General features: G+C 45.7%; 2 protein-coding genes across 6 annotated transcripts; one reads left to right on the top strand and one right to left on the bottom strand.

Annotated features, from left to right (window-relative positions):
- The first annotated feature begins 1,312 nt into the window (after positions 1 to 1,312).
- Positions 1,313 to 11,948, top strand: LOC118937748 (CDC42 small effector protein 1). Of its 2 annotated transcripts, XM_036938559.2 has the most exons (6): positions 1,313 to 1,404; positions 4,336 to 4,405; positions 4,564 to 4,676; positions 7,447 to 7,551; positions 8,728 to 8,810; positions 9,306 to 11,948. In XM_036938559.2, the coding sequence occupies exons 3-5, from the start codon at positions 4,623 to 4,625 to the stop codon at positions 8,794 to 8,796; spliced, it is 228 nt and encodes a 75-aa protein (XP_036794454.1). In that variant the 5' UTR covers positions 1,313 to 1,404; positions 4,336 to 4,405; positions 4,564 to 4,622; the 3' UTR covers positions 8,797 to 8,810; positions 9,306 to 11,948. The 2 variants fall into 2 exon arrangements, with proteins under 2 accessions (XP_036794454.1, XP_036794447.1); XM_036938552.2 differs by having other exon boundaries at positions 4,336 to 4,676.
- A 2,862-nt stretch (positions 11,949 to 14,810) lies between these two features.
- On the bottom strand, positions 14,811 to 26,418 carry LOC110520770 (BCL2/adenovirus E1B 19 kDa protein-interacting protein 2). Of its 4 annotated transcripts, none has more exons than XR_016484265.1 (10): positions 26,192 to 26,418; positions 22,329 to 22,409; positions 22,084 to 22,142; positions 21,735 to 21,992; positions 20,668 to 20,865; positions 19,346 to 19,448; positions 19,125 to 19,287; positions 16,968 to 17,054; positions 16,693 to 16,791; positions 14,811 to 16,599 (listed from the first exon to the last, which is right to left on the bottom strand). XR_016484265.1 is itself a non-coding variant. In XM_090189003.1 (10 exons), the coding sequence occupies exons 1-10, from the start codon at positions 26,233 to 26,235 to the stop codon at positions 16,575 to 16,577; spliced, it is 1,086 nt and encodes a 361-aa protein (XP_090045129.1). In that variant the 5' UTR covers positions 26,236 to 26,416; the 3' UTR covers positions 14,811 to 16,574. The 4 variants fall into 4 exon arrangements, 3 of the variants coding, with proteins under 3 accessions (XP_090045129.1, XP_090045130.1, XP_090045131.1); XM_090189003.1 differs by having other exon boundaries at positions 19,125 to 19,256; positions 26,192 to 26,416; XM_090189004.1 differs by lacking the exon at positions 26,192 to 26,418 and adding an exon at positions 24,051 to 24,435 and having other exon boundaries at positions 19,125 to 19,256.
- Positions 26,419 to 26,668: the final 250 nt, after the last annotated feature.

Below are 26,668 nucleotides of genomic sequence, written 5' to 3'. Positions count from 1 at the left end.
GGTAGGGCTGGATGGATGGGTGGGTGTATAACGTGAAAGTCTAGCAACCCAAAGGTTGCGAGTTTGAATCTCATCCTGGACAACTTTAGCTAATTAGCTCATTTTAAACTGCTAGCAACTACACCACGGGACCACCGAGTGTTGAAGCGCGTAAGCTTTAAAAATTGTCTGTCCTCAGTTGCAACACTCACTACCGAATTCCAAACTGCCTCTGGAAGCAATGTCAGCACAAGAACTGTTCGTCGAGAGCTTCACTAAATGGGTTTCCATGGCTGAACAGCCGCACACAAGCCTGAGATTACCATCTGCAATGCCAAGCGTCAGCTGGAGTAGTGTAAAGCTCAGAGCCATTGAACTCTGGAGCAGTGGAAATGCTTTCTCTGGAGTGATAAATCACGCTTCATCACCTGGCAGTCCGACGGACAAATCTGGGTTTGGCGGATACCAGGAGAATGCTACCTTCCCCAATGCATAGTGACAACTGTAAAGTTTGACTGGCCTGCACAGAACTTGACTGGCCTGCACAGAGCGCTGACCTCAACCCCATCGAACACCTTTGGGATGAATTGGATGCCAATTGCGAGCCAGGCCTAATTTCCCAACATCAGTGCCTGACCTCACTAATGCTCTTGTGGATGAATTGAAGTAAATCCCCGCAGCAATGTTCCAACATCTAATGGAAAGCCTTCCTAGAAGAGTGGAGGCTGTTATAGCAGCAAAGTGGGGATTGACTCTATATTAATGTCCATTATTTTGGAATAAGATGTTCGACAAGCAGGTGTCCACATAATTTTGGTAATGCAATGTACTTAGCATGTTAGCTAACCCTTCCCCTTACCCTAACCGTAGCTAACCTAACCGTAGCTAACCTAACCCTAACTCCTAAACTTAACCCCAACCCCTAACTCCTAGCCTAGCTAACGTTAGCCAGCTAGCCAGCTCGCCACCTGGCTAGAATTTGTAACATATCATACATTTTACTAATTCTTAACATATAGTTTGTTTTGCAAATTCGTAACATATAATACGAATTGTAATTCGTAACATATCATACGAAATGGGTGATGGACATCCACAAATGAATACATACCATACTGAAACATAACATATCATACCTAAATTAAGAGTCTCAAATTTATGTATAGAGTAATACGAAATGCTCTGAGACCAGGTTGCAGTGTAGCAGAAAATATCCCAGATTGTGCAACGCTTTCATTGGCCTGTTGATTTTCTTCCAGTTGTGGCGCTATAGTTCTGCCACCGTAAAAGCCTGAGAACGAGGAGTGTAGCCTACCGCAGAACATAGGAGACGTTTTACTTTACCACATCTCGACTCGTGAGCTGACCGTTTTAAAGATATCATGTTCGTTTGAGGGAGAAAGCGGATTCCACACTGATGTTACGGTAAAGGCAAATTGGTTGAAATTGGTTGTTTAATTGTGGCAGGGATCTAGATGTAAATGTATTGCTATGCTAATTTCGGAGTGACTGGATTGAGTGAACGGTTTTTGGGTTGAGAACTCGCGTCAGTGTTTTTTGTTAGTAAAATGTTAAATGCAGATGTTACTTACGTTGTTGCCTTACAGATGTTTCCGTCGAGAAACATCTGGATGACAAAAATAATGCCTCAATAGAAAACATTGAGAATGTTCATTTGAGAATTAGGCTACATTCAATGTCCCTACTCTTTAAAAATCACATTAATACACGTTCAATGACCATCTCTTTTCAGGATATTCAATTGGATAGTCACTCAGTGTTATTTAACACGCCTGTTGCCCTGTTGAATTGAGGCTATAACAGAACACTGTAAATCAATGGCCGGTGTTGTTCTCAGGCCAGGCATCTTTTTAAGTAGACCTACAGTTAAAAAGCTGGAGATCTACATATTCTCTCTCACACACACTAACTACCTTTACCTTGATCTCATGGTTCAAAGTCGAGTTCGGTTTGTAAAGAGAAACAGTATACCCAAACCTCTTTCTTTCACCTCTAATTTGTTTGAGTTTTACAAAGATGCAAGGGGGTAGGTACTCGTTTGGGGAAAGCATTTCCTTGTCTGGTCATTTACCAGTATTTTATAAGACTGTGAACTAATATGATTACCAGTACATCAAAGCATAGTTGAGATCTTACTCAACCTAGTTGAATTCAGTGCTAATACTGATGACTTTAATCAAAATAAAAGTTGAATTATTAATCAATCTCCTATTGAAACCATCATGTTGCACAGTGCTCTTAGGTCTTGTACAGTGGGGCAAAGAAGTATTTAGTCAGCCACCAATTGTGCAAGTTCTCCCACTTAAAAAGATGAGAGGCCTGTAAGTTTCATCATAGGTCACATCAACTATGACAGACAAAATGAGGAAAAAAAATCCAGAAAATCACATTGTAGGATTTTTAATGAATTTATTTGCAAATTATGGTGGAAAATAAGTATTGGGTCACCTACAAACAAGCAAGATGTCTGGCTCTCACATACCTGTAACTTCTTTAAGAGGCTCCTCTGTCCTCCACTCGTTACCTGTATTAATGGCACCTGTTTGAACTTGTTATCAGTATAAAAGACACCGGTCCACAACCTCAAACAGTCACACTCCAAACTCCACTATGGCCAAGACCAAAGAGCTGTCAAAGGACACCAGAAACAAAATTGTAGACCTGCACCAGGCTGGGAAGACTGAATCTGCAAAAGGTAAGCAGCTTGGTTTGAAGAAATCAACTGTGGGAGCAATTATTAGGAAATGGAAGACATACAAGACCACTGATAATCTCCCTCGATCTGGGGCTCCACGCAAGATCTCACCCCGTGGGGTCAAAATTATCACAAGAACGGTGAGCAAAAATCCCAGAACCACACGACCTAGTGAATGACCTGCAGAGGGCTGGGACCAAAGTAACAAAGACTACCATCAGTAACACACTACGCTGCCAGGGACTCAAATCCTGCAGTGCCAGACGTGTCCCACTGCTTAAGCCAGTACATGTCCAGGCCCGTCTGAAGTTTGCTAGAGAGCATTTGGATGATCCAGAAGAAGATTGGGAGAATGTCATATGGTCAGATGAAACCAAAATATAACTTTTTGGTAAAAACTCAACTCGTCGTGTTTGGAGGACAAAGAATGCTGAGTTGCATCCAAAGAACACCATACCTACTGTGAAGCATGGGGGTGGAAACATCATGCTTTGGGGCTGTTTTTCTGCAAAGGGACCAGGACGACTGATCCGTGTAAAGGAAAGAATGAATGGGGCCATGTATCGTGATATTTTGAGTGAAAACCTCCTTCCATCAGCAAGGGCATTGAAGATGAAACGTGGCTGGGTCTTTCAGCATGACAATGATCCCAAACACACCTCCCGGGCAACGAAGGAGTGGCTTCGTAAGAAGCATTTCAAGGTCCTGGAGTGGCCTAGCCAGTCTCCAGATCTCAACCCCATAGAAAATCTTTGGAGGGAGTTGAAAGTCTGTGTTGCCCAGCAACAGCCCCAAAACATCACTGCTCTAGAGGAGATCTGCATGGAGGAATGGGCCAAAATACCAGCAACAGTGTGTGAAAACCTTGTGAAGACTTACAGAAAACGTTTGACCTCTGTCATTGCCAACAAAGGGTATATAACAAAGTATTGAGAAACTTTTGTTATTGACCAAATACTTATTTTCCACCATAATTTGCAAATAAATTCATTAAAAATCCTACAATGTGATTTTCTGGATTTTTTTTTCTAATTTTGTCTGTCATAGTTGAAGTGTACCTATGATGAACATTACAGGCCTCTCTCATCTTTTTAAGTGGGAGAACTTGCACAATTGGTGGCTGACTAAATACTTTTTTGCCCCACTGTATGTCACAGTCCTAAATGTCTGTCTTTCATCCTGAATCAAATCTGTTTGTAAGACTGACTGGTCAATGTAGCTTACATTAGATAAGGATTTGGTGACAGTTGAATAGTGTTAACGGTGACTGGATGGAGAAGAGAATCCCCGTAGTATGCCTGCAGCTCTTTTCTGAGGGACAGTTGACCCGGGTCCTGATCTTTCTGTGGGTGTTGCCATTATGACAGGAAGTCCCTTGCCACTGCAGCGTGAATCCCTTGTCTTGCATGACTGTCACAGACAGGAAGTGATAAGCAAGTGTGTGGGGGACGCATGTTGACTGACAGCAAATAGGCCTGTAGAGATGTAGGCCTATTTGGCATGGGGATGCTGAAATGTAGAAATTAACATGCCCATAATACTGTATCTGAATTGATTGTGCTATTCTAGCAGGTGGAGATTGTTTCACTTCCTATACCTTGTCAGTGTTCAACTAATGGAATCTGGTTTTGACTCAACAGGCCCTACAGTACCTGAGGCAGTGGAAATCTGGGGAGACGAGCATCCACAGGATTCAGTGAGAGGGAAGAGGTGACATTCTAAACGTTAAGAGAAAGGAATAGAACCGGACTTGGCACTGAGCCTTGGGGGACACCCATCTCTTTTGGGGACTGGACTGGTTGCAACGCCCTCACCATTCCACCCTAAGCAGCGTTCTTGTTCTCCAACACGTCCTACTCTGCCTGCAGGGCGTCCAGAGAACCAGGGCCTCCGAACCCACTCAGAGAAAAGCAGCAGCACAGTAGGGATGAGCGAGTTCTGGCACAAGATTGGCTGCTGCGTGGTGGCCAAACCTCCACCGGTGAGTTTGTCCCTTCTGAGAAATTACTGGAACACAGTAACTTTTTAGCTGCCGTGCTAGCCCTGCTTTTACAGCTCCAAGGTCAATGGGTCAAGATGAAGGGTTTGCCTGATTTATAAGATGTTTACCTGCCTCCCAAGAGTTTGGATATTAGAATGACCACACCACCATATCTACAACTTCACTAGTTGAAGTTAGGTCAGCCATGCCAGCTGTGGATCCTCAAGATGCATGGCATGGGATGACATGGGTATCATTAGCTGATTCTTCAGCCATTCAACAACACTAGTGAGAAGAGAGCCCTCTGCTACTGTCAGTGGCCTGAGAAATAGGTCCGGTAGATGGTGAGGGAGTAGAAGAAGGAATGACTCAGGCCTTTTCTGTTGTTTTGAAGTGGGTGACCCACATAGTCCCGAAGGTCTGCCTATCTGGAGGGCTAGACTTCAGTCCAGACAAAGACTGCTCTGTCATTAGACATTACCTCTTGAATCATGATTTAAGAAGACGTAGGTTAGGCCGGGTTCAACCTTAGTCTAGCTCATGGACATGTAACTTCATAAAAATAAACACTCCACTATTACCAGATCAGAAAATATCAAGTCTGTCCCAAGCACCCATACACTTTCACCTTGTGTTTAACCTTTAGGGGACTGTAAAACTACTGTTGTAGTCGTTGTCACGTCAGTGTCGTCGTCGTAGAATTGGCATTCAGTCAAACAAGGAGATTGTATCCCTCCACAGCATGTCTCTATAGTAACTCCAGAACCCTCCCCTAACAATTAATGGGGTCTCTGAGGGGAAGTGGACTTCTGGCATGTGCTGCTATTGAGCTCATTCTTTTCCCTCCCTTCCTCCTCCCTCCTTTATTTTTAGGTCCTTGTTTATTCTATTGTTGGGACGAGAGAAGGCCAGACTAGAATGTGTGTGTATAGCATGTGGTGGCATACTAACAAGTGTTACTTCCCAGAAAGGCTTGCTTTGTAAATACTTTATTTCTGATAACAGTGCAATGACTACATGTCGTTGGACCTGTGTATAATTTAATTAACATTCTTTTTAGTTTTTATAAATCCCTAATTATTCAAATTAATAATTGCTATGTGGCATTTGCACTATACAGTCAGAATATTGATACTGGTCATTATCCTTAATGTGAAATGGCTCATTCATTCCTGTCAGTTCTGGGTCATCTCTGTCGGCACCCAGCGTAGCCTGTTGTAACAAGTGGGACTTATTCACAGCACTGCTGACAGGTGATGACATGCCCTTACACTGACAGAACTGAACATGCTCTAATAAAACAACTATTAGAGAAGGGGATGTTCAACATTCCCCTTACATTCATGTCATTTAGCAGACACTCTTATCCAGAACAACTTACAGGAGCAATTATTGTTAAGTGCCTTGCTCAAGGGCACATCGGGCAGATTTTTCACCTGGTTTGGGGGATTCGAACCAGCGACCTTTCAGTTACTAGCCCAAATCTCTTAACCACCGCTAGGCTGCCTGACCTGCCGCTAGGCTGTCTGACCTGCCGCCAGGCTGTCTGACCTGCTGCTAGGCTGCCTGACCCACCGCTAGACGGCCTGACCCGCCACTAGGCTGCCTGACCTGCCGCTAGACGGTCTGACCCGCCGCTAGGCTGCCTGACCCGCCGCTAGGCTGCCTGACTCGCCGCTAGGCTGCCTGACCTGCCGCTAGACGGCCTGACCCGCCACTAGGCTGCCTGACCCGCCGCTAGACGGGCTGACCCGCCGCTAGGCTGCCTGACCCGCCGCTAGACGGGCTGACCCGCCGCTAGACGGGCTGACCCGCCGCTAGGCTGCCTGACCCGCCGCTAGGCTGCCTGACCCGCCGCTAGACGGGCTGACCCGCCGCTAGACGGGCTGACCCGCCGCTAGGCTGCCTGACCCGCCGCTAGCCTGCCTGACCCGCCGCTAGGCTGCCTGACCCGCCGCTAGGCTGCCTGACCCGCCGCTAGGCTGCCTGACCCGCCGCTAGGAGTCCTGACCCGCCGCTAGGCTGCCTGACCCGCCGCTAGGCTGCCTGACCCGCCGCTAGCCGGCCTGACTTGCCGCCAGGCGTCCTGACCCGCCGCTAGGCGTCCTGACCCGCCGCTAGGCTGCCTGACCCGCCGCTAGACGGCCTGACCCGCCGCTAGGCTGCCTGACCCGCCGCTAGGCTGCCTGACCCGCCGCTAGGCTGCCAGACCCGCCGCTAGGTGTCCTGACCCGCTGCTAGGTGTCCTGACCCACCGCTAGGAGTCCTGACCCGCCGCTAGGAGTCCTGACCCGCCGCTAGGCTGCCTGACCCGCCGCTAGGTGTCCTGACCCGCCGCTAGGTGTCCTGACCCACCGCTAGGAGTCCTGACCCGCCGCTAGGAGTCCTGACCCGCCGCTAGGCTGCCTGACCCGCCGCTAGGTGTCCTGACCCGCCGCTAGGTGTCCTGACCCGCCGCTAGGAGTCCTGACCCGCCGCTAGGAGTCCTGACCCGCCGCTAGGCGCCCTGACCCGCCGCTAGGCGCCCTGACCCGCCGCTAGGCGCCCTGACCTGCTGCCATTGAGTATGAAATAACAAGTAGAAGATCAAAACTCTTATCGAAGATCATCCCATTCAGGTTACAAAATGCATTGTGTGTGTGCGTGTGTGTGCGTGTGTGTGTGTGTGTGTGTGCGCTGTAAAGTCTGTAAGGCTTTTCTTCCACTGGGCTTAATTGCATAATATCTAAGTCCCCATTTTCTATTTCTATATATTTTCTATTATTTCCAGAGGAAGAAGCGCAGGAAAATCGACCGCAGCATGATCGGCGAGCCCACAAACTTTGTCCACTTGACACACATTGGCTCTGGGGAGATGGCAGAGGGCCGGGCCCCGGTAAGAGAGATGATACCTAGACTGACTGGGGCTGGTGTGTGTTAAAATGTGTAGAGATATTGTGAAGGTAGTGTGTGTGTGTTACTCCTCAGAACATGGGCTGGGCTTTGCAGCTTCCAACCTGCCGCTAGGAATGTTGGCCTGGTTTCCTACGGAATACAGTCACGTTGGACAGGGAATGAGAGGAGGAAATGTAGAAACGCTGGGAATTGTTTCTCAATTCATTCACCTATTAGTAGGATATGAATATTAACTTTAGTTTGAAACCTGTTACGCTATGATTGATAAAGCTGTGTACAGTACTATCAGAAGACTAGCCAATCACTAGTCTGGTCACTGTTTAAATCACTGTATGGAAAGTGGTAGGTTAAACTGAGTGATAGTCCATTTCTGAATTTATTACATGATGTTGATGCTATGCAGTACTAAAATGTATGGACTACTCTGGTCGCTCTGCTAAATGACTCAAATGTCTCACTAAACAACTGACTGTTCCGTCGTGATCATGACCTCCAATTGCGAAAGACAACAGATTTTTTTAAATAAATGATACATTTACACATTGTATCATGACGTGGTCTGAGAACAGTCAGGTGGAGGAGTATGTTGCTGAAACATGTTACTGCCCTCCGTGTTACAGAGTTCCATTTCCTCAACTGCTATTGCGTAACCCTCTAATGTCCATTGTTCTGTTATGACCCATAGCTGTCAGACTGTAGTTATTCTAGTGCTCGTCAAGCACGTGCCATTTCTGCAGCGCTTGACGCCAGAATGATTGATCCACACCTGTGCGTTCGTCCAACTCTGAACTGCGTCGTTTTAAAAAGTAAAGAAAAAAACCCACAGCCTAAAGCAAGTCCCATTCCTCCTCACTCCATCCCATCATATGGTCACTATCATTATGTAAAGACGTAGGTTATGAGTAATGCTGCTGGCCAAATGGATCAAATGTTGTCAGCAGTCCAAATGGGATCATGTTTCATATGAACCCCACAGAAACACTGTTAAATATGTTACATAAAATGATACAGTATAGAAGCACAGTTCTAATTCTGGCTTCGGATCCTGCCTCTCCATCCATATGTTATCATGAAGAGGTCATGACCTGCCTTTTTGATATGAAAATGACTAAGTATCTGTAGAAACTCTAACAGTCGTTATCTTCCTGTCCTGTAGTCGGGGCCGGTCCAGGATAAGATGAGGTCAAAAGGACCCAGTGCCAACGGCCGCAAGAGCATGTTATAGCTGCTGCCTACCAAGTAAGTACCCAGTTAATGAAGCTATCGCCATATCTGCAATGCAATAGCTTCTCTGGAACTGACCTTCACCACTGGAACTAACCACCTTCACCTCTCTGGAACTAACCACCTTCACCTCTCTGGAACTAACCACCTTCACCTCTCTGGAACTAACCACCTTCACCTCTCTGGAACTAACCACCTTCACCTCTCTGGAACTAACCACCTTCACCTCTCTGGAACGAACCACCTTCACCTCTCTGGAACGAACCACCTTCACCTCTCTGGAACGAACCACCTTCACCTCTCTGGAACGAACCACCTTCACCTCTCTGGAACGAACCACCTTCACCTCTCTGGAACGAACCACCTTCACCTCTCTGGAACGAACCACCTTCACCTCTCTGGAACGAACCACCTTCACCTCTCTGGAACTAACCACCTTCACCTCTCTGGAACGAACCACCTTCACCTCTCTGGACTTGTAGAACTAACAGTTTTCATTTCTCTCTGTAGGCATGGAGAACCATTTCCATCCTCCTCTATGCGCCCCTCTCATCCCAAATCGAAAGCAGTCACTGCAGCATAACCTGTTTCCAATGGAGCACTTGGCAAACCTGAGAGCGGACCCTAATAGAGAGCAGAGAGGCTCTTCCTGACGTCTGCAGGATCTATTTAGCCAAACAGGACGATGGCCTTTCTGTGGTCACCACCAGAATCGCCCTGCTCAGAGGAGGATAGACGGACATGTTCTTTATGCTTTTTAAAGAAAACTATTTGTCTTTCTGATGGACTTTGGACTTCCACTGTATTTCAGCCAACAACGTTACTGTGTCTGTGCCAGCAAGCGTATGGGATAGAGCCGGTGAGAGTGTTTAGCTACATTTGTTGACTAACATGGCTGATTCTATTTCAGGAAGTGAAGATTATGTTCTCAAGGATTACCTGAATGTTGCAAACCATTGACCTACTGCCAAACAAACTATTTTGTGTATCTGTCTAATGAATGAGGATGCACCTTTTATTTTCCTACAGTGCATAGTTAAAGGTGTCTTCGTGTGTGTGTTTATAAGGGCAAAATGCTATGTGATTTTGTTGCTGTTTAGATACCAGTACTGAGTAGTGTTATTTTGATTGTACCAGTTGCCATAGAGCTGCATTTGGACTGCTACCCAGTTGCCATAGAGCCCCATTTGGACTGCTACCCAGTTGCCATAGAGCCCCATTTGGACTGCTACCCAGTTGCCATAGAGCCCCATTTGGACTGCTACCCAGTTGCCATAGAACCCCATTTGGACTGCTACCCAGTTGCCATAGAACCCCATTTGGACTGCTACCCAGTTGCCATAGATCCCCATTTGGACTGCTACCCAGTTGCCATAGAGCCCCATTTGGACTGCTACCCAGTTGCCATAGAACCCCATTTGGACTGCTACCCAGTTGCCATAGAACCCCATTTGGACTGCTACCCAGTTGCCATAGAACCCCATTTGGACTGCTACCCAGTTGACATAGAACCCCATCTGGACTGCTACCCAGTTGCCATAGAACCCCATTTGGACTGCTACCCAGTTGCCATAGAACCCCATTTGGACTGCTACCCAGTTGCAAGCATACAGGTAACTGCCAAAATAAAGGAAACCCCAGCATGGTGTCTTAATAGGGCATTGGGCACCACGAGCCGCTAGAACAGCGCCAATGCACCTTGGCATAGATTCTACAAGTGTCTGGAACTCTTGGAGGGATGCGACACCATTCTTCCACCAGAAATTCCATCATTTGGTGTTTTGTTGATGGTGGTGGGAAACGCTGTCTCAGGCTCCGCTCCAGAATATCCCAATAGTGTTCAATTGGTTTGAGATCTGGTGACTGAGACGGCCATGGCATATGGTTTACATAGTTTTAATACTCATCAAACCATTGTGACCACTCGTGCCCTGTGGATGGGGTCATTGTCATCCTGGAAGAGACCACTCCCATCAAGGTAGATCTGTTTCACCCTACAGGTAGCAGGTGATCACTCAGAATAGCTGTGTATTCACTGGAGTTGACCTTGTCCTATATGGAGTTGAGTGGACCTAAACCATGCCAGGAAAATGCACCTCCACACCATAAGAGCTGCCAATAAGTACCCTCATTTACTGGTGTTTCCTTTTATTTGAGCAGTTACCTGTAGCTGGTCACTGTGATACACAATTTACTAGCACCTACTCTGAAAACCCCTAACTATTAGTCAGCAGGAAGAGTCTGTTAGTAACAGGGGTTGTTGTTGTTGAAATTCGAAACACCCTGACCGTTACGGGGCTTTCCAGTGATCTGTCCTGGAATTACTCGGGAATGCCACTCATTAAATCAACTGCATCGAAGGAACATTCCATAAGGTAGTTTGTTCTCTTGTCGGGGGGGGGGGGGTGTCCACCCCCTTGATCAGAATGGAAAATTCCAACCATTTCACTGTGCATTCCCCTTGTAATTTCTATATGGCCTCCCACTTGAGCTTGTTGTAGGCGACGTGCACTCCAAGCTGGCTTGTGTCCCACATGACATCCACACGATTCTGAAACCAGGTGGGAGTTTTAAATATCTGATTTAAATCATGCAGTAGAAATGAAAGTTTGTTTCCTGTACACAACTGTATTTCTGACGTGCTTAGTATACACAATCTGTTGTGAATAACTTGTCACTCTGTAGTTTTTTTGCTAAGTGTGTCAATACGGGGAAAAACTCTGAAATGGAATGTTTTTTAAATATCGTATCTTATGTGATTTCCTAGGCCGTTATCCTATAGCAGAACATATGGCGTATGGATGGTGTTGTACATGTTGTATGTTGTCCCTTCACTAATACCTTATCTGTTTTATACACTGGGCTTAAAGTTGACTTAATGCTGAAGGTGGGACTTTGCATATTGCTTGGTGGCTTTCCTATCTTTGGTAGAGCTTGTAATACTGAGTACATTCTCAGCCCAACAGAATGACTGCTGCCTTGAAGTTTCTGGAACAATGTACATTGGTAACGTCAGTAACTTGAGTCTGTTGGCATTTAAGTTTCTTTCCCATCTTTATCATGGTTGTTGTTAGACCAAAACTCATGTTCATTAGAAATGATTTGTGCAATCTCTTGATTTTTCCTGAAATACAGTTAACATTCCGAATAGAATTCTGTGTGATTAATCTCTTCTGTTGCTGATGGTGAATGTTATCACCAAATGTGTTACTCAATTTTCACTGCCTGGTACAGAAATAATAGAATCTCAACCAACTGGTTTCAGTGGCCCCTATGGGCTCTGCTGTGAACATTTCTGGGAGATTGTATCATTTTCATTGAAGTTAGTGGGAATCTGTAGTTGCTACATCCATTTTGGGATTTATAAATGATATATATACCCATTGATTCTTGAATATCTTATAAATGCCTCACGAGCTTAGTTCAACTAGCATGTTGATATCATGGATGGTCAGTCCTTGCATCCACAGCTCTGTCTATGAATTTGAGAGCAGTTACATTTCTCCAAAACACAGTCGGGGTGACTGCTTTGTCATTGTTTCAATTAAGGATTCTAGTTTTAATCTCAAACTACTTCAACAAATGCATATCTCACTGAAATCCATCTGGTATAGCACAAATATTGCAATCTAAACAAATGCCCTAAAATAAATGGAATGGACGCTATAGTCTGTGTGTACAGCTCGCTTTAAAAAAACATACATAACAAAGATGTTAAATGATGCCACTAACAATGTAAATAGTTGGCATGGAAATCTTGTTCTAAGAGCAGCCCAGGGTTGAGTGAATAGATGGGTGTAAGGATCATGTTCCAGCAGCAAAACCCACTGGAACAGAAGATTACAATTTAACGGGAGTGGACTCCACGAATTGTCTAACCATGTGAAATACAGTCCTAAGTAGAGGACGTGTGAAGTCTACGGGGTGTCCAGTAGAGGACGTGTGAAGTCTACGGGGTGTTTTAGTAGAGGACGTGTGAAGTCTACGGGGTGTTTTAGTAGAGGATGTGTGAAGTCAACGGGGTGTTTAGTAGAGGACATATGAAGTCTACGGGGTGTGAAGTCTACGGTGTGTTTAGTAGAGGACGTATGAAGTCTACGGGTTGTTTAGTAGAGGACGTATGAAGTCTACGGGTTGTTTAGTAGAGGACGTGTGAAGTCTACGGGTTGTTTAGTAGAGGATGTGTGAAGTCTACGGGGTGTTTAGTAGAGGACGTGTGAAGTCTACGGGGTGTCCAGTAGAGGACGTGTGAAGTCTACGGGATGTTTAGAAGAGGACGTGTGAAGTCTACGGGGTGTCCAGTAGAGGACGTGTGAAGTCTACGGGGTCTCCAGTAGAGGACGTGTGAAGTCTACGGGGTGTGACGGCTACGGGGTGTCCAGTAGAGGACGTGTGAAGTCTACGGGGTGTGACGGCTACGGGGTGTCCAGTAGAGGACGTGTGAAGTCTACGGGGTTTGACGGCTACGGGGTGTCCAGTAGAGGACGTGTGAAGTCTATGGGGTCTCCAGTAGAGGACGTGTGAAGTCTACGGGGTGTGACGGCTACGGGGTGTCCAGTAGAGGACGTGTGAAGTCTACGGGGTGTGACGGCTACGGGGTGTCCAGTAGAGGACGTGTGAAGTCTATGGGGTGTGACGGCTACGGGGTGTCTAGTAGAGGACGTGTGAAGGCTACGGGGTGTCTAGTAGAGGACGTGTGAAGGCTACGGGGTGTGAAGTCTACGGGGTGTCTACTAGAGGACGTGTGAAGTCTACAGGGTGTCTACTAGAGGACGTGTGAAGGCTACAGGGTGTCTACTAGAGGACGTGTGAAGGCTACGGGGTGTGAAGTCTACGGGGTGTCTACTAGAGGACGTGTGAAGTCTACAGGGTGTATACTAGAGGACGTGTGAAGGCTACGGGGTGTCCAGTAGAGGACGTGTGAAGGCTACGGGGTGTCCAGTAGAGGACGTGTGAAGGCTACGGGGTGTCCAGTAGAGGACGTGTGAAGGCTACGGGGTGTCCAGTAGAGGACGTGTGAAGGCTACGGGGTGTCCAGTAGAGGACGTGTGAAGGCTACGGGGTGTCCAGTAGAGGACGTGTGAAGTCTACGGGGTGTCCAGTAGAGGACGTGTGAAGGCTACGGGGTGTCCAGTAGAGGACGTGTGAAGGCTACGGGGTGTCCAGTAGAGGACGTGTGAAGGCTACGGGGTGTCCAGTAGAGGACGTGTGAAGGCTACGGGGTGTCCAGTAGAGGACGTGTGAAGGCTACGGGGTGTCCAGTAGAGGACGTGTGAAGGCTACGGGGTGTCCAGTAGAGGACGTGTGAAGGCTACGGGGTGTCCAGTAGAGGACGTGTGAAGGCTACGGGGTGTCCAGTAGAGGACGTGTGAAGGCTACGGGGTGTCCAGTAGAGGACGTGTGAAGGCTACGGGGTGTCCAGTAGAGGACGTGTGAAGTCTACGGGGTGTCCAGTAGAGGACGTGTGAAGGCTACGGGGTGTCCAGTAGAGGACGTGTGAAGGCTACGGGGTGTCCAGTAGAGGACGTGTGAAGGCTACGGGGTGTCCAGTAGAGGACGTGTGAAGGCTACGGGGTGTCCAGTAGAGGACGTGTGAAGGCTACGGGGTGTCCAGTAGAGGACGTGTGAAGGCTACGGGGTGTCCAGTAGAGGACGTGTGAAGGCTACGGGGTGTCCAGTAGAGGACGTGTGAAGGCTACGGGGTGTCCAGTAGAGGACGTGTGAAGGCTACGGGGTGTCCAGTAGAGGACGTGTGAAGGCTACGGGGTGTCCAGTAGAGGACGTGTGAAGGCTACGGGGTGTCCAGTAGAGGACGTGTGAAGGCTACGGGGTGTCTAGTGTTTTTGAATTGTAATATTCACTAGATGTACTTTGTATCATCACCTATAACTCCAGTCCTAGCTCTTCTCAGAATAACCAGAAGTCTTTATTTGATACCTGAAGATGAATGATTCTATCTTAACTTATTTAGTTAAGCTTCTTCTTCTTCAAAAAAAAAAAAAGCCCAAAGACGAGTCCCATGATGACAACTTTATTTACATGAACAACTGGCAAGCAGTCAGACCACCGGGACAAAGATGTGAATGCAGAGGGGTACAAAATAATCCCTGAAAAACAAGCAGTCAGACTCCAGTCGTGTTAACGAAGGACACCATATCTATCTGAGGCCATTCAGTTTCCTCCTCCACAATGCAAGACAATTCAGAGAATTTCAGAACACACAGCTGACATGAGCGATACCAACCACCACCATATAATCTTACTGAATACTAATCTGATTTAATACTGAATGCATCATCGTCTCATGTATTTAAGATCTGTTAACTACCACCAGTTTAAAGGAGTCTTTTGAAGACTTCTGTAGATTTAGAAACATCCCCAATATGGTGGTATAATTCAGTAGCAGTAACATTGAAAAACCCACAATTTCCTGTGGTAGAATTGTCATTGGTTGCACTAATTGCACTATTTGTCTACATAACCTGTTTGAGGTACTCATGACATTACCCTGAAGAAGGCACAGTGATGTCGAAACGTTGGTCAAATACCCAATAAATTACTGGGAGTTTATATATGGAGTATGTGACTTTATTTTGATAGCTTATAATTTTTTCGTTGTTAGTCTGCACCTCCACACAGACATTTTTTTCTGGGTGTGCGCCAGCTCGTTTTTTAATCAGCATAAAGGACTATAACAAAACAATACATTCAATAGTTCCCCTTTTTCAGAAAAATGTTTTTCATTTTCAGATGAATATTCTTCATCATCCCTAATTAATGGACATGTCACTGTTTCCTGTGTACGAGTTACAGTAAATGTAGGCAGCAGTATTCTTCTTCCTCACTTCCTGTGGCTGCCATTTCCTGAATGCCTGCAGCGTTTCCATGGTGACACCCCTTCCTTTAAAATAGTGTAAAAGCCCTTACACATGTGGTAAGCAGTGCTCTAAAACAAATGTCTTAAAGTGAGAAGATCATTCAGCTATAGAAGGCATGGTTAGAAAATGACAATTATAAAAGTACAGGTTGTTCAAGAGTTTTCTTACATAAATATTTGCTCTGAGGGTAGGCTATAAAAAGCCTTAGGTTTACAAGGTCAGAATAATACAGTAAAATACGTCAGAATTTATGTCATGATGTAAATTCTGATTTATTTTATTAAATAGACTTTGTCTCCATCTTAACCTAAAGTATTTGTTGTGCATCAATCACATTTTAGTAAACATTAAAAGGTGACATCCCATCTCCCTGACAACCTGAAAGTCAAAAGTGTTGTACTTGGCACTAGAGTGCAGTAAGCCCTAACAGATAAAGCAGCAGTCAATGTGAGCTCCAGTGAAGGTAACTGTAACAGAAAACCATCTAGACCTTTCATCTAAGTGTTATGTTGTGTTCAAACTGACTGTAGGTTGCTCCTTGACGACAGGTCCCACAAATCACTCTGGCATCAATACATATGATAGGGTTGCATTCAAGTACCACAAAATAGGGGCAGTTATGAAACTGTTGCAAAGCCAGTGGCTTGGGGAAGTGAACTTCTTTAGTGACATTACATTCAACGATGAATAAATTAAAGGTGTGTCTGTAGACACAAAGTCTTTCATTTTCTGTACAACAAAAGTGCTGCACGTCCAAGCATACCTGCAGGGTGACATTTGGACTAGTTAACTTTTGAACTTTCATGGTAATTCAGCCCATAGTTTCTGGTTGTCTGCTGTCTTCCCCTCCTTCGCCTATCCACTCTCAATGTCTGCTCTTTTGCTTCCCGCGATATGTTCCTCACCCGTTCATCCTCGCATCATACCTAGAGAAAAAAGCACTTAATTATCCTACAACGTAGAAGTAAAATTGTAATAACTTCCAGGCTAATATAGCTCTCGAGAGCCCAGTCACTCACTCTCGGATGCTGTCGGGAATCTGCAGGCGTTCCATGGGGATGTACTCAGACAGCTCCTGCAGGCTGTGAATGAAGCGGATCTTCCGGCTGAACTTCTCACTGTGGAGGGCACAGAGAGGTCAGAGGTTTGAGAGAACATCAGCATGGTCAAGACATATGCTGCAGCTGGATCTTCACAACAGCTGGAGTGGGACTCACTGAATCAGTGTGACTCGTTGAATCATCTGAGGACTGATGTGGTTCAAATGAAATATGACTTTAATGGTTCTGCTCACCTGATGAAAGGCTTGACGACAGTGATGAGTGCTTTGATGTACCAGGCAGGGTGGACCACAAAGAGCCCCTTCAGATCTTTCCTCAACCTGCCAGGAGAACCATCACCATGACTCCACAGGCATTACATTTACATGACTCATTTCATCCACATTATTCAGGGCGAGTTACAATACGTGTCAAATACGTAGGCGGAAACAAACACATGATATGAGTAACATAGTGCCTGAGGCAGATTCTCTGGATGGAACACGGCGAATGTCTGATTTCCTAAACAATCCCCTAGGCATGGGCAGAAACCTGACATCAATGTCTGTTTCTCTGAGTCACGTGAAGAAAATCATACATTTAGACGCCTCAGTAAACACCAACCTTAGTTGAATACAATAAGAATGTTCATCCTATGTGTAGTTCTCCTCTTAATGCCCTGGGAAGAGTGCCATGATATACGGCGTTGAGACCTGGTTCTGATGATATGACTCAAAAGCTCACGGTCGCATAGCAACCGCATTTGCCTCCCTCCAAATTGAGCGCGTGAGGTAACGTCTGAGGGCTGGTTTTCTCAAAGACACCAGTGTCTGGAAATAGGTCTGGTCTCGTCCAAGTTCACCAGAAGACATGCTACAGATGTAGGATCTAAATTGGATCACCCTTTTGCAGGATAACGTTCCTGCAATGCAGGACATTTTTTACGTAGTGTATTTGAGGTTTAAAAAGGCTTCTGACGTTTTGACTTGATTTTCCCTTACGAAATATATATCAACCCTTACACAAATGTCCATCAATTAAAATCCACATAATAATTCACATTTCCGGTTGCTTCAAGATTATTTTCCTATTGTAGCAAACTGGCTCAAATTAAGATCCTACATCTGTACCTTTGGCTCTATAATTCCCTAAGGCAGGGTTTCCCAAACGATCCAACCCCCCCCCCGGGAGAATGATTTGGTTTTTGCCCTAACACTACACAGCTGATTCAGATAATCAAAGCTTGGTGATGAGTAGGTTATTTGAATAATCTGTGTAGTGCCATGTCAACAACCAAAACGTGCACCCGGGTTTGGGAAACCACACCCTAAGGTATATTAGGAGCAGGATGATAGTCAACCTGATGTTTGGGAGGCCACTGTGGTATGCACAGTGAATGTGGTGGTTTATGTATGGGAACGTTATGCTGTGGAGTGTGGCCAGTGGCCAGGCATGCAGAGACTGAGCACTGAGCTGCCTTTATATGGGCTATGGAAACATCTCAATGATAAGGAGGACCACATTACAGTAGAACCAACAGCACAGATATGAGACAACTGGCAAATATACCGACACGTGGATATACTTTAGTACACTTATTTTTGATTGGACTTTGTATTATTGATATTGATTATTGTACTGTGATGTTGAGAGAGCAGGCACACAAGCATTTCACTGCACCTTTTATACCTGCTGGAAACTGTGTATGTGACTAATACAATTTGATTTTGATTTGGCACACGCACAGTCAGGGATCAGAGGGTTATCTGAGGAATGTCCGGAGGGGGCACTTCCCTGTGGTAGAGATCCTCACAGTCCTGAATCATTATACTACCCTGTGGTAGAGATCCTCACAGCCCTGAATCATTACACTACCCTGTGATAGAGATCCTCACAGCCCTGAATCATTATACTACCCTGTGGTAGAGATCCTCACAGCCCTGAATCATTACACTACCCTGTGGTAGAGATCCTCACAGCCCTGAATCATTACACTACCCTGTGATAGAGATCCTCACAGCCCTGAATCATTATACTACCCTGTGGTAGAGATCCTCACAGCCCTGAATCATTACACTACCCTGTGGTAGAGATCCTCACAGCCCTGAATCATTATACTACCCTGTGGTAGAGATCCTCACAGCCCTGAATCATTACACTACCCTGTGGTAGAGATCCTCACAGCCCTGAATCATTATAGCATTCCTGTGATATTCCACACGCGGGGAGGAGAAGCAGAGATAGGACAGGTATAAGAGCCCTCCCATTACGTCCTCCCATTACGTCCAATACCTGGACCACAGCAGTGCTATACAGAGAACCATAGGGCCACTTGCCCCCTCCTCTGGACTCTTTCAGTACAACAGCAGAGGGAACCTTGTGAGAGAAAGAGCAAGAGGAACATACTGTACCTTCTGTCAATGGAGGTGTAACACTGTCGCAGCCATTTGATGGCGGGCATCTTATTCCTGGGAGCCATGCTGCACAGGTACACCATGACATAGCCTTCTGACACCATCAGGTCCAGCGTCCCCACTATGTACCTGCAGCGTACACACACACCCAAATAACAAACTAAAACTTATTTCATTGAGACCTCAACACCAGAGGGTGTTTGTCCGTCTACACTGACCTGAAGAGATTGTCCATGACGTACTCATAGTTCTCCACCGTGTTCTCTGGTAGGTAACAGGAGGAGAACGTGATGATGGCGTTCATAGCCTCCCCGTAATAACCTAGGAAACACAGAGGCATACCTCATGAGATACGGCACATGTATATCACATAGAATTACATAGTGAAGAATGACAAGTTCCAACTGTGGGAGTATAGACTGAGTACATGTTGAACTGCTATAGTGTTAAGTACTGCTAATGGGGGTCCTAATAAAATACTGAAATATTTAAGGCAAATGTATTTCTGTTTGAACTCTGTTGTTGTTTGACATCATGATGAGGTAACTTGATTGAGCCCAGTAAGGCTATTCATAAAATAGATACAATCTTATAGTCAAAGGAAGCCATCCTCCTCAACTTAACATACTATTATTTTAGGGGTATATACAGTAATATATAGATGGGGGATGGACTCTACAAGGTGTCGAAGGCATTCCACAGGGACACTGGCCCATGTTGACTCCAATGCTTCCTTCCCACAGTTGTATCAAGTTGGTTGGATGTCCTTTGGGTGGTGGACCTGGGATACACATGGGAAACTGTTGAGCGTGAAAAACACAGCAGCGTTGTAGTTCTTGGCACAAACCGGTGCGCCTGGCACCTACTATCCTACTATTTAAAGATATATATATATTTTTAAATGTAACCTTTATGTAACTAGGCAAGTCAGTTAAGAACAAATTCTTATTTACAATGACAGCCTACCCCGGCCAAAACCAGTCGGCGCTGGGACAATTGTACGCCGCCCTATGGGAATCCCACTCACGGCCGGATGTGATGCAGCCTGGATTCGAACCAGGGACTGCAGTGCCTTAGATTGCTGCACCACTCGGGAGCAACCATACCCCGTTCAAAGGCACTTCAATCTTTTGTCTTTCCCATTCACCTTCTGAATGGCACACATACACAATCCATGGCTCAATTATCTCAAGGCTTGAAAAATCCTACTTTAACCTGGCTCCTCCCCTTCATCTACACTGATTGAAGTCAATTTAACAAGTGACATCAATAAGGGATCATAGCTTTCACCTGGATTCACCTGGTCAGTCTATGTCATGGAAAGTGCAGTTCTTAATGTTTGGTATATCAGATAGAATTACATAGTGCAACTGAAAATCATTCCCTTTCACTGAGGCCTGTCATTTTCAGCAAATGCATATAGTGGGAGCTACACAACAGATGCTGTGTCATATGCACTCAGCTGGACTCAGTTATGGAAGCATTGATTTTACAGGCTGGTCAAGTAGCTACTTGACAGTCAGCTTCAGCTGTGTCTCACCTCCGTGAGAGAGCACCTGGAGGTATGGCTCCAGGACACTCATGTTGACGTGGTACTCCTGTCCTGCGACGCAGAACCTTCTCCAGCGGCTCCCCCTGTTGTCCACCTGGTCTAGCTCCATCGAGCCCATCTCTGCCTGCTCCATCACCGTGATGCCTGAGACACCATCCTCCCCCCGGCCCAGCCGTGGCAGGTCATCTGGAGGGTCATCAGAGGTCAGATGAAGGTCAAGAATAGTGGGATTAGATTGTGCAAGCATCATACCATTCCATTTCAGAATGGAATTCAAAATATAAAATGGAATGGAATAGAAGAATACTATGTTCCAAATTGGAATTTCTCTTTGTCTCTCTCCTACTCTCTGTTTTCTGACCTCCCACTACAGTTCATTCTACCCCCACACCCCCTCAGTCTCTCTCCCCACCCTCATACATCCCACTCTCACTTTTACCTTCCCACTCCAGTTCGTGCAAGCCGTCTTTCTCTGTCATCCTCCCACTCCAGTTCTCTCTCACCCTCCCACTCCAGTTCTCTCTCACCCTCCCACTCCAGTTCTCTCTCACCCTCCCACTCCAGTTCTCTCTCACCCTCCCCCTCCAGTTATTGCCTCCTCTCTCACCCTCCCACTACAGTTCTTGTCTCCTCTCTCACCCTCCCACTCCAGTTCATGTCTCCTCTCTCACCCTCCCACTCCAGTTCTTGTCTCCTCTCTCACCCTCCCACTCCAGTTCTTGTCTCCTCTCTCACCCTCCCACTCCAGTTCTTGTCTCCCCTCTCACCCTCCCACTCCAGTTCTTGTCTCCCCTCTCACCCTCCCACTCCAGTTCTTGTCTCCCCTCTCACCCTCCCACTCCAGTTCTTGTTTCTTCTCTCACCCTCCCACTCCAGTTCTTGTCTCCCCTCTCACCCACCCACTCCAGTTATTGTTTCTTCTCTCACCCTCCCACTCCAGTTCTTGTCTCCTCTCTCACCCTCCCACTCCAGTTCTTGTCTCCTCTCTCACCCTCCCACTCCAGTTGTTGTCTCCCCTCTCACCCTCCCACTCCAGTTCTTGTCTCCTCTCTCACCCTCCCACTCCAGTTCGTGCATGCTGTCAGGGAAGTTGCAGGACTCGCTGTCCGAGGGCGTCTCCAGGGCCTCCAGGTTGATGTCCAGCTCCGTGTCATCTTCGTCGGGTGAGAGGGCGGCGGCAGAGTAGCCGGTGTCCCCTGACTTCACACTGCGGTCCGCTGAGTCGGTACGGGACAGGGTCAGGCTGAGGGTGGGCGCCACCAGACGCTTCTTCCTTATGGGTTTTTCTGACAGGGCCAGGCTTGTGGGTGGAGCTGGGGGAGTAGCACACACACAGGTATTGTGGGATATGGTGCAGTACTTTTGGAATTAGGCCTTTGCAGACATATGGTATTAGGGATATACCTGGTCTCTCTGCATGTTCTCCTTGGGTCTCAGGACTATGTGAATCTTCAGGAAGAGGTCTAGGGGGGGGGAATACAAAATAGTTGAAAAAGCTTAGTACTGCTTTCTTACCCGGTCATAACCAAAAAGCATTCTTTGCCGGGACCTAAAATATCATTTAAGATTGTCATGGTGAACAGGCTGGGGTTTACAGTTCATGAGGTCAGGGGGTAAGGTTAAAGGTCAGGGTTAGGTTTGTCTCTGACCTGGGGAACTCCTCATCCTGCCATTCCTCCCTCAGCTCCATGTCCTGGATGTAGGAAGCAGCCTTCACCCCCTCTGGACTCCTACAGAACAGACAGCATGTCACAGTACATTCAATAGTCTTGTTGTACATGCTGTAATAATCAACAGATTCAACAACAGTCTATAGTCCTTAAGAGCTCAAATAAGACACAGTCTGACAGACACTCTGATGAAGGCCACTGCCCAAACGCATGTACCATGTTTTTAATGTGATGATACCAAATTAATAAAGTCTTTGTAAAGTGCCTGTCAAACATTACACATGAATCACAAGGTCGAATCATTGCAATATGTTCATTGGTTACCAGGGGAGAACGACTGCCCCCTCTCATTGAAACCAGGAAGTTCAAGGCTGACTGTGGTACTGCAGGCATTGTTGGCAGAAAACAGGATTATAGGGATGGGCATTTGACATTTTTTGATTGTTCTTGTACACACATAATGTGCATTTATCTATATGCCACCAGTGTGAAACAATACCTAATTTATCATAACCATTAGTACTATTTAAGATGAATTTATTGAAACTGTAAAATCAACTGGTTATATTATATTGTGGAACACAATTTTCTAAAAGGCAGTAACCTCAGCAGGGGCGCTTGCATAGAAGCCAATTGCTGTGCAACGGCATAGCATTGTTTTGTTCATTTAACAGACAAGCCACTCTTACTTGCCGAGCCCTTATCACAGTCAAGACACACCTTGCAAACAAGCACCCGCCCCACACACACAAACACACACGCACACACTGAGAGGAGTCCTCAAGTTCTCCCTCACCTCACTCCAGTGCTCAGAGAGTACACAGACACAATCACGTCCAAGTGCAGAAGAGCGAGAGAGAAAAACTAACAATGTAGGCTTGCAACTTGTCTTACTCCATGTGTGTCCTCTGGCTGTCATTGGTCTAGACTGCCTCATGTGTGTCCTCTGGCTGTCATTGGTCTAGACTGCCTCTGCCAGTGGACACACTTGACAAGGTTTCAGGACCACTGTAAGAGTCCAACAGCACCCTCTGTGACTGTGCCTTCAGTACTCCATGGAAGAGTGGTTCACAAAGTGGCCAACACACCCTTAGACCCACCAGCTGCATGCATAATGCACCCTTGGCACATTTGTTCAGTATGTCTGCTGATCACTTCCCTATATTGTGTTAACGTTTCATTAGTGCTCACCTGTCATATGAATTAGACTTTACGCACCGTAAAAGGAAATTGGGCTTTTAAAGTAATGAGGTTCATATAGCATCACACTGTAAAGACATACAGATAAAGAATATAGACTCATTTGTAAACTGTCATAAAGGGGAATAGTCTTGGTTTAGAAGACCACCAGCTGTCACTTAGAAATTAAAACAGAGTGATAAGCAAATGCTAGATGCACCAATAAATTGGCAAAGATCAAATAATTATAATATGTCCAACTGTAGGCCCTATGTAAAAACAAATGAAGAATCATGAACTACAGTAAGTTTATCCATATAGTTTAAGCACTTTTAGTGTCATTGCACAGTATTAACATGTTGTAAACTAACTTTGCACAACTGTGTTCAAGCCGTCAACTGGATTATACATTGCTTCCACATCAGCTTCCCCGTCTCCAACAACCTAGTTCTACTGTAGTTACACAATGCCTTTGTAAATAAAGAGACACGCCGATACACAAAGCGACTGAGCATAGCCTACCTTTCACCCTTTCCTCTGTATAAACGCGCACTCATGCAGACATCATGATTAAAAGATGAGTAAAAAAAAAATGTTTATCAAGAAGATAAGTCATTTAAAAGTCGTCAATTGTAAACACTCCGACGTTCGCACAAGTGCAGTGTTCTGACGACCCAACCACACAGCAAACAATACATTAGCTTAGCCAATCAGAGGGCTTTGTACGTGCTCGGCTGGTGACACGTTCACCACACCTGAGTGAGTGAGAACTTTCTGATCTATCACTCATCGCTCAACTTGTAAACACATCAAAATGAGCAGATCCGTAGATAAATAGTTGAGTATCTCAATGCAGCAGTCTCAAACTCTTACCACACTGAAAGGAAACACATTTCGGCAACAATAACAGTTCCTGTTTACTCAACCATCATTAAAAAAAACGGTATTGCCGTGTCCTGATTTTTTTTTACGAGAATGACACATCAATAGGTCCCTCTCGAGAGCCTGTATGTCTATGGTTTAATGAGTCAACCCAGCTGAACTCGTGACAGTAAGGTTTAGCTGGTTTGTGAGATGTGGTCTGAGTATAAACTCATTATCTATTTAATTATTTAAAATGTGGGCGTCCCGTTATGACGTGATCGTTGTGGCACTGAACACCTGAACATCTTGTGAGATTGGAACATAGGGGGTTTAAAGGGTGTGTATGTGTATGCGTTTGTGTGTGTCTCTGTGTTGCAACCAACCAGTGAACAGATCTCAACTCAATTGAACACTTAAGGGAGATTCTGAGCGGCTCGTTAGACAGCGTTTCCCACCACCATCTACAAAACACCAAATTATGCAATGTCTCGTTGAATAATGGTGTCGCATCCCTCCAATAGTGTTCCAGAAGAATCTTTGCCACGGCGCATTGAAGCTGTTCTGGCTCGTGGTGGCCCAACGCAATATTAAGACACGTTTTGTGTATTTTGGCAGTTACCTGTAGACGCGTGTAAAAAAAATCTGTTAATAGCTGCTCGTGGTGGGAAGGGAAGACAACATCTGTGCTCTTGCATTGTTCCCGATGAAGCATGCCTAGGGTGTATACTCTGTATACTCTGGAAACCTGATATTGTAATGGCCACGGCCTGTAGAGGCAGTTATTGAAGCCTCTGCCTATAAGAGGACAGGAGTAGATAGCATGGATTAACCTAATGCAAAGAAAACTCCGATTCAAACTCCCTTTCCGCCAGCATTATGTCAAAATATGTTCCTTGATCACCAAATATGGAGTTACGCTGAGCAACCATCTCATTTACTGCCGTTACAGCCGGTATGTAGCCTACTTCCAAAAAGCAACGGAAAAATGCCTATTTAAATAATCTATCTATACCTCCAACTCCAATCTATCCACCTCCGGCAGATAGATTGATGACAATATACAGAAGGGATATGGAAGGAATTCGGAGGCAACTAATGATGACATCAGAGATACAGTGGCTGTCTTTCTGTACCTCGCAGTACAAGTATCAGACAGAGAATAAGATCAGTATGTTTCTTTCCAATTACCGGTATATTAATTATAGGCCTAAATCAAATGTATATCTAGTGGCATTATTACATCACCCCAGACACTGTTCGTGAATCTTGTCAACAGATCACAAAATCCAGTGGTGGAAGTTGCCCTTTAGTCCATGTAAATCTTAGTTATAAAACAAACTTTGGCAATTACTAAGCCCATGCATGAATCAACGCTTTGTCAGCTTTGCAAAGCCAGCGATTCAGCACTGAGGAAGTCATTAGAGCAGAGACTCCCATGACGGATGGCATCTTTATGTCACTACTGGCCTGGTTAGTGTCAGAGTGGCTTGTGACTTCCCAGTTCTCCTTTTATTAACCCCTGTCCATTGTTCAGAGAGTCGGTCATATGACATGGAGTCTAGAGGGTTGTAAATGAGATAGATACAACACTCACACTTCAATACTCCATATTTTCCTCTAACAATTGAAATCCACTACATCTTTCCCTCTAGCAATTGAAATGAGCTGAAACACTGATACCACTGTTTTTGTTTCAGGAAACCCACCGCTATGAGCGTCACTTCACATTTGCTACACACACTGGTTGTGAAACTATGGGTTTCCACAGAATAAACTAGCAAAGTGGTTTAATCACTTACCCATTTAGCATGTACTGGTCCCCCTGCTCTGTATAGGTCCCCATATCATCCACCCTGTGAGTGAGATCAGATGATTATTTCAGCACTGAATGGGTACCTCCAGGAACTAGTGTTTCTTGCAAAACAAGACAGCCTGCTGGCTCATCTGCCTTTCTCATGAGGAAGTCTGTTGATGTGGGTGGGTGTGTTTGTGTGGATGTGTGTCTATGTCAGTGAATTCACCCTCTTCCTGTCCCTACAGGTTTTTCTGCATTTCAGCAGGACCTGTTGTGGTTGCTTCCCTATTACCTAAGGCTAAGCTCACCTGGGCAGCTATGGTGCTTAGTCGGCAGATTGAAACATGTTTAGCTAGAGCCTCGCAGATAGAAATGCACTGCATAGAATAAACAGAAACATTTGTACTCTGCATAATGGAGGCTTGTCCAGTCTATACGTTTCATTTCTATCTGCAGTGTTCTAAACATTGCATCCCATTGA

Source organism: Oncorhynchus mykiss, chromosome 2 (genome assembly GCF_057628025.1).
Source record: "Oncorhynchus mykiss isolate SJ-2025 chromosome 2, ASM5762802v1, whole genome shotgun sequence".
Classification (NCBI taxonomy): Eukaryota; Metazoa; Chordata; class Actinopteri; order Salmoniformes; family Salmonidae; genus Oncorhynchus; species Oncorhynchus mykiss.
The sequence above is the reverse complement of the archived record's forward strand: the minus strand, read 5'-3'. Positions and strand labels throughout refer to the sequence as shown.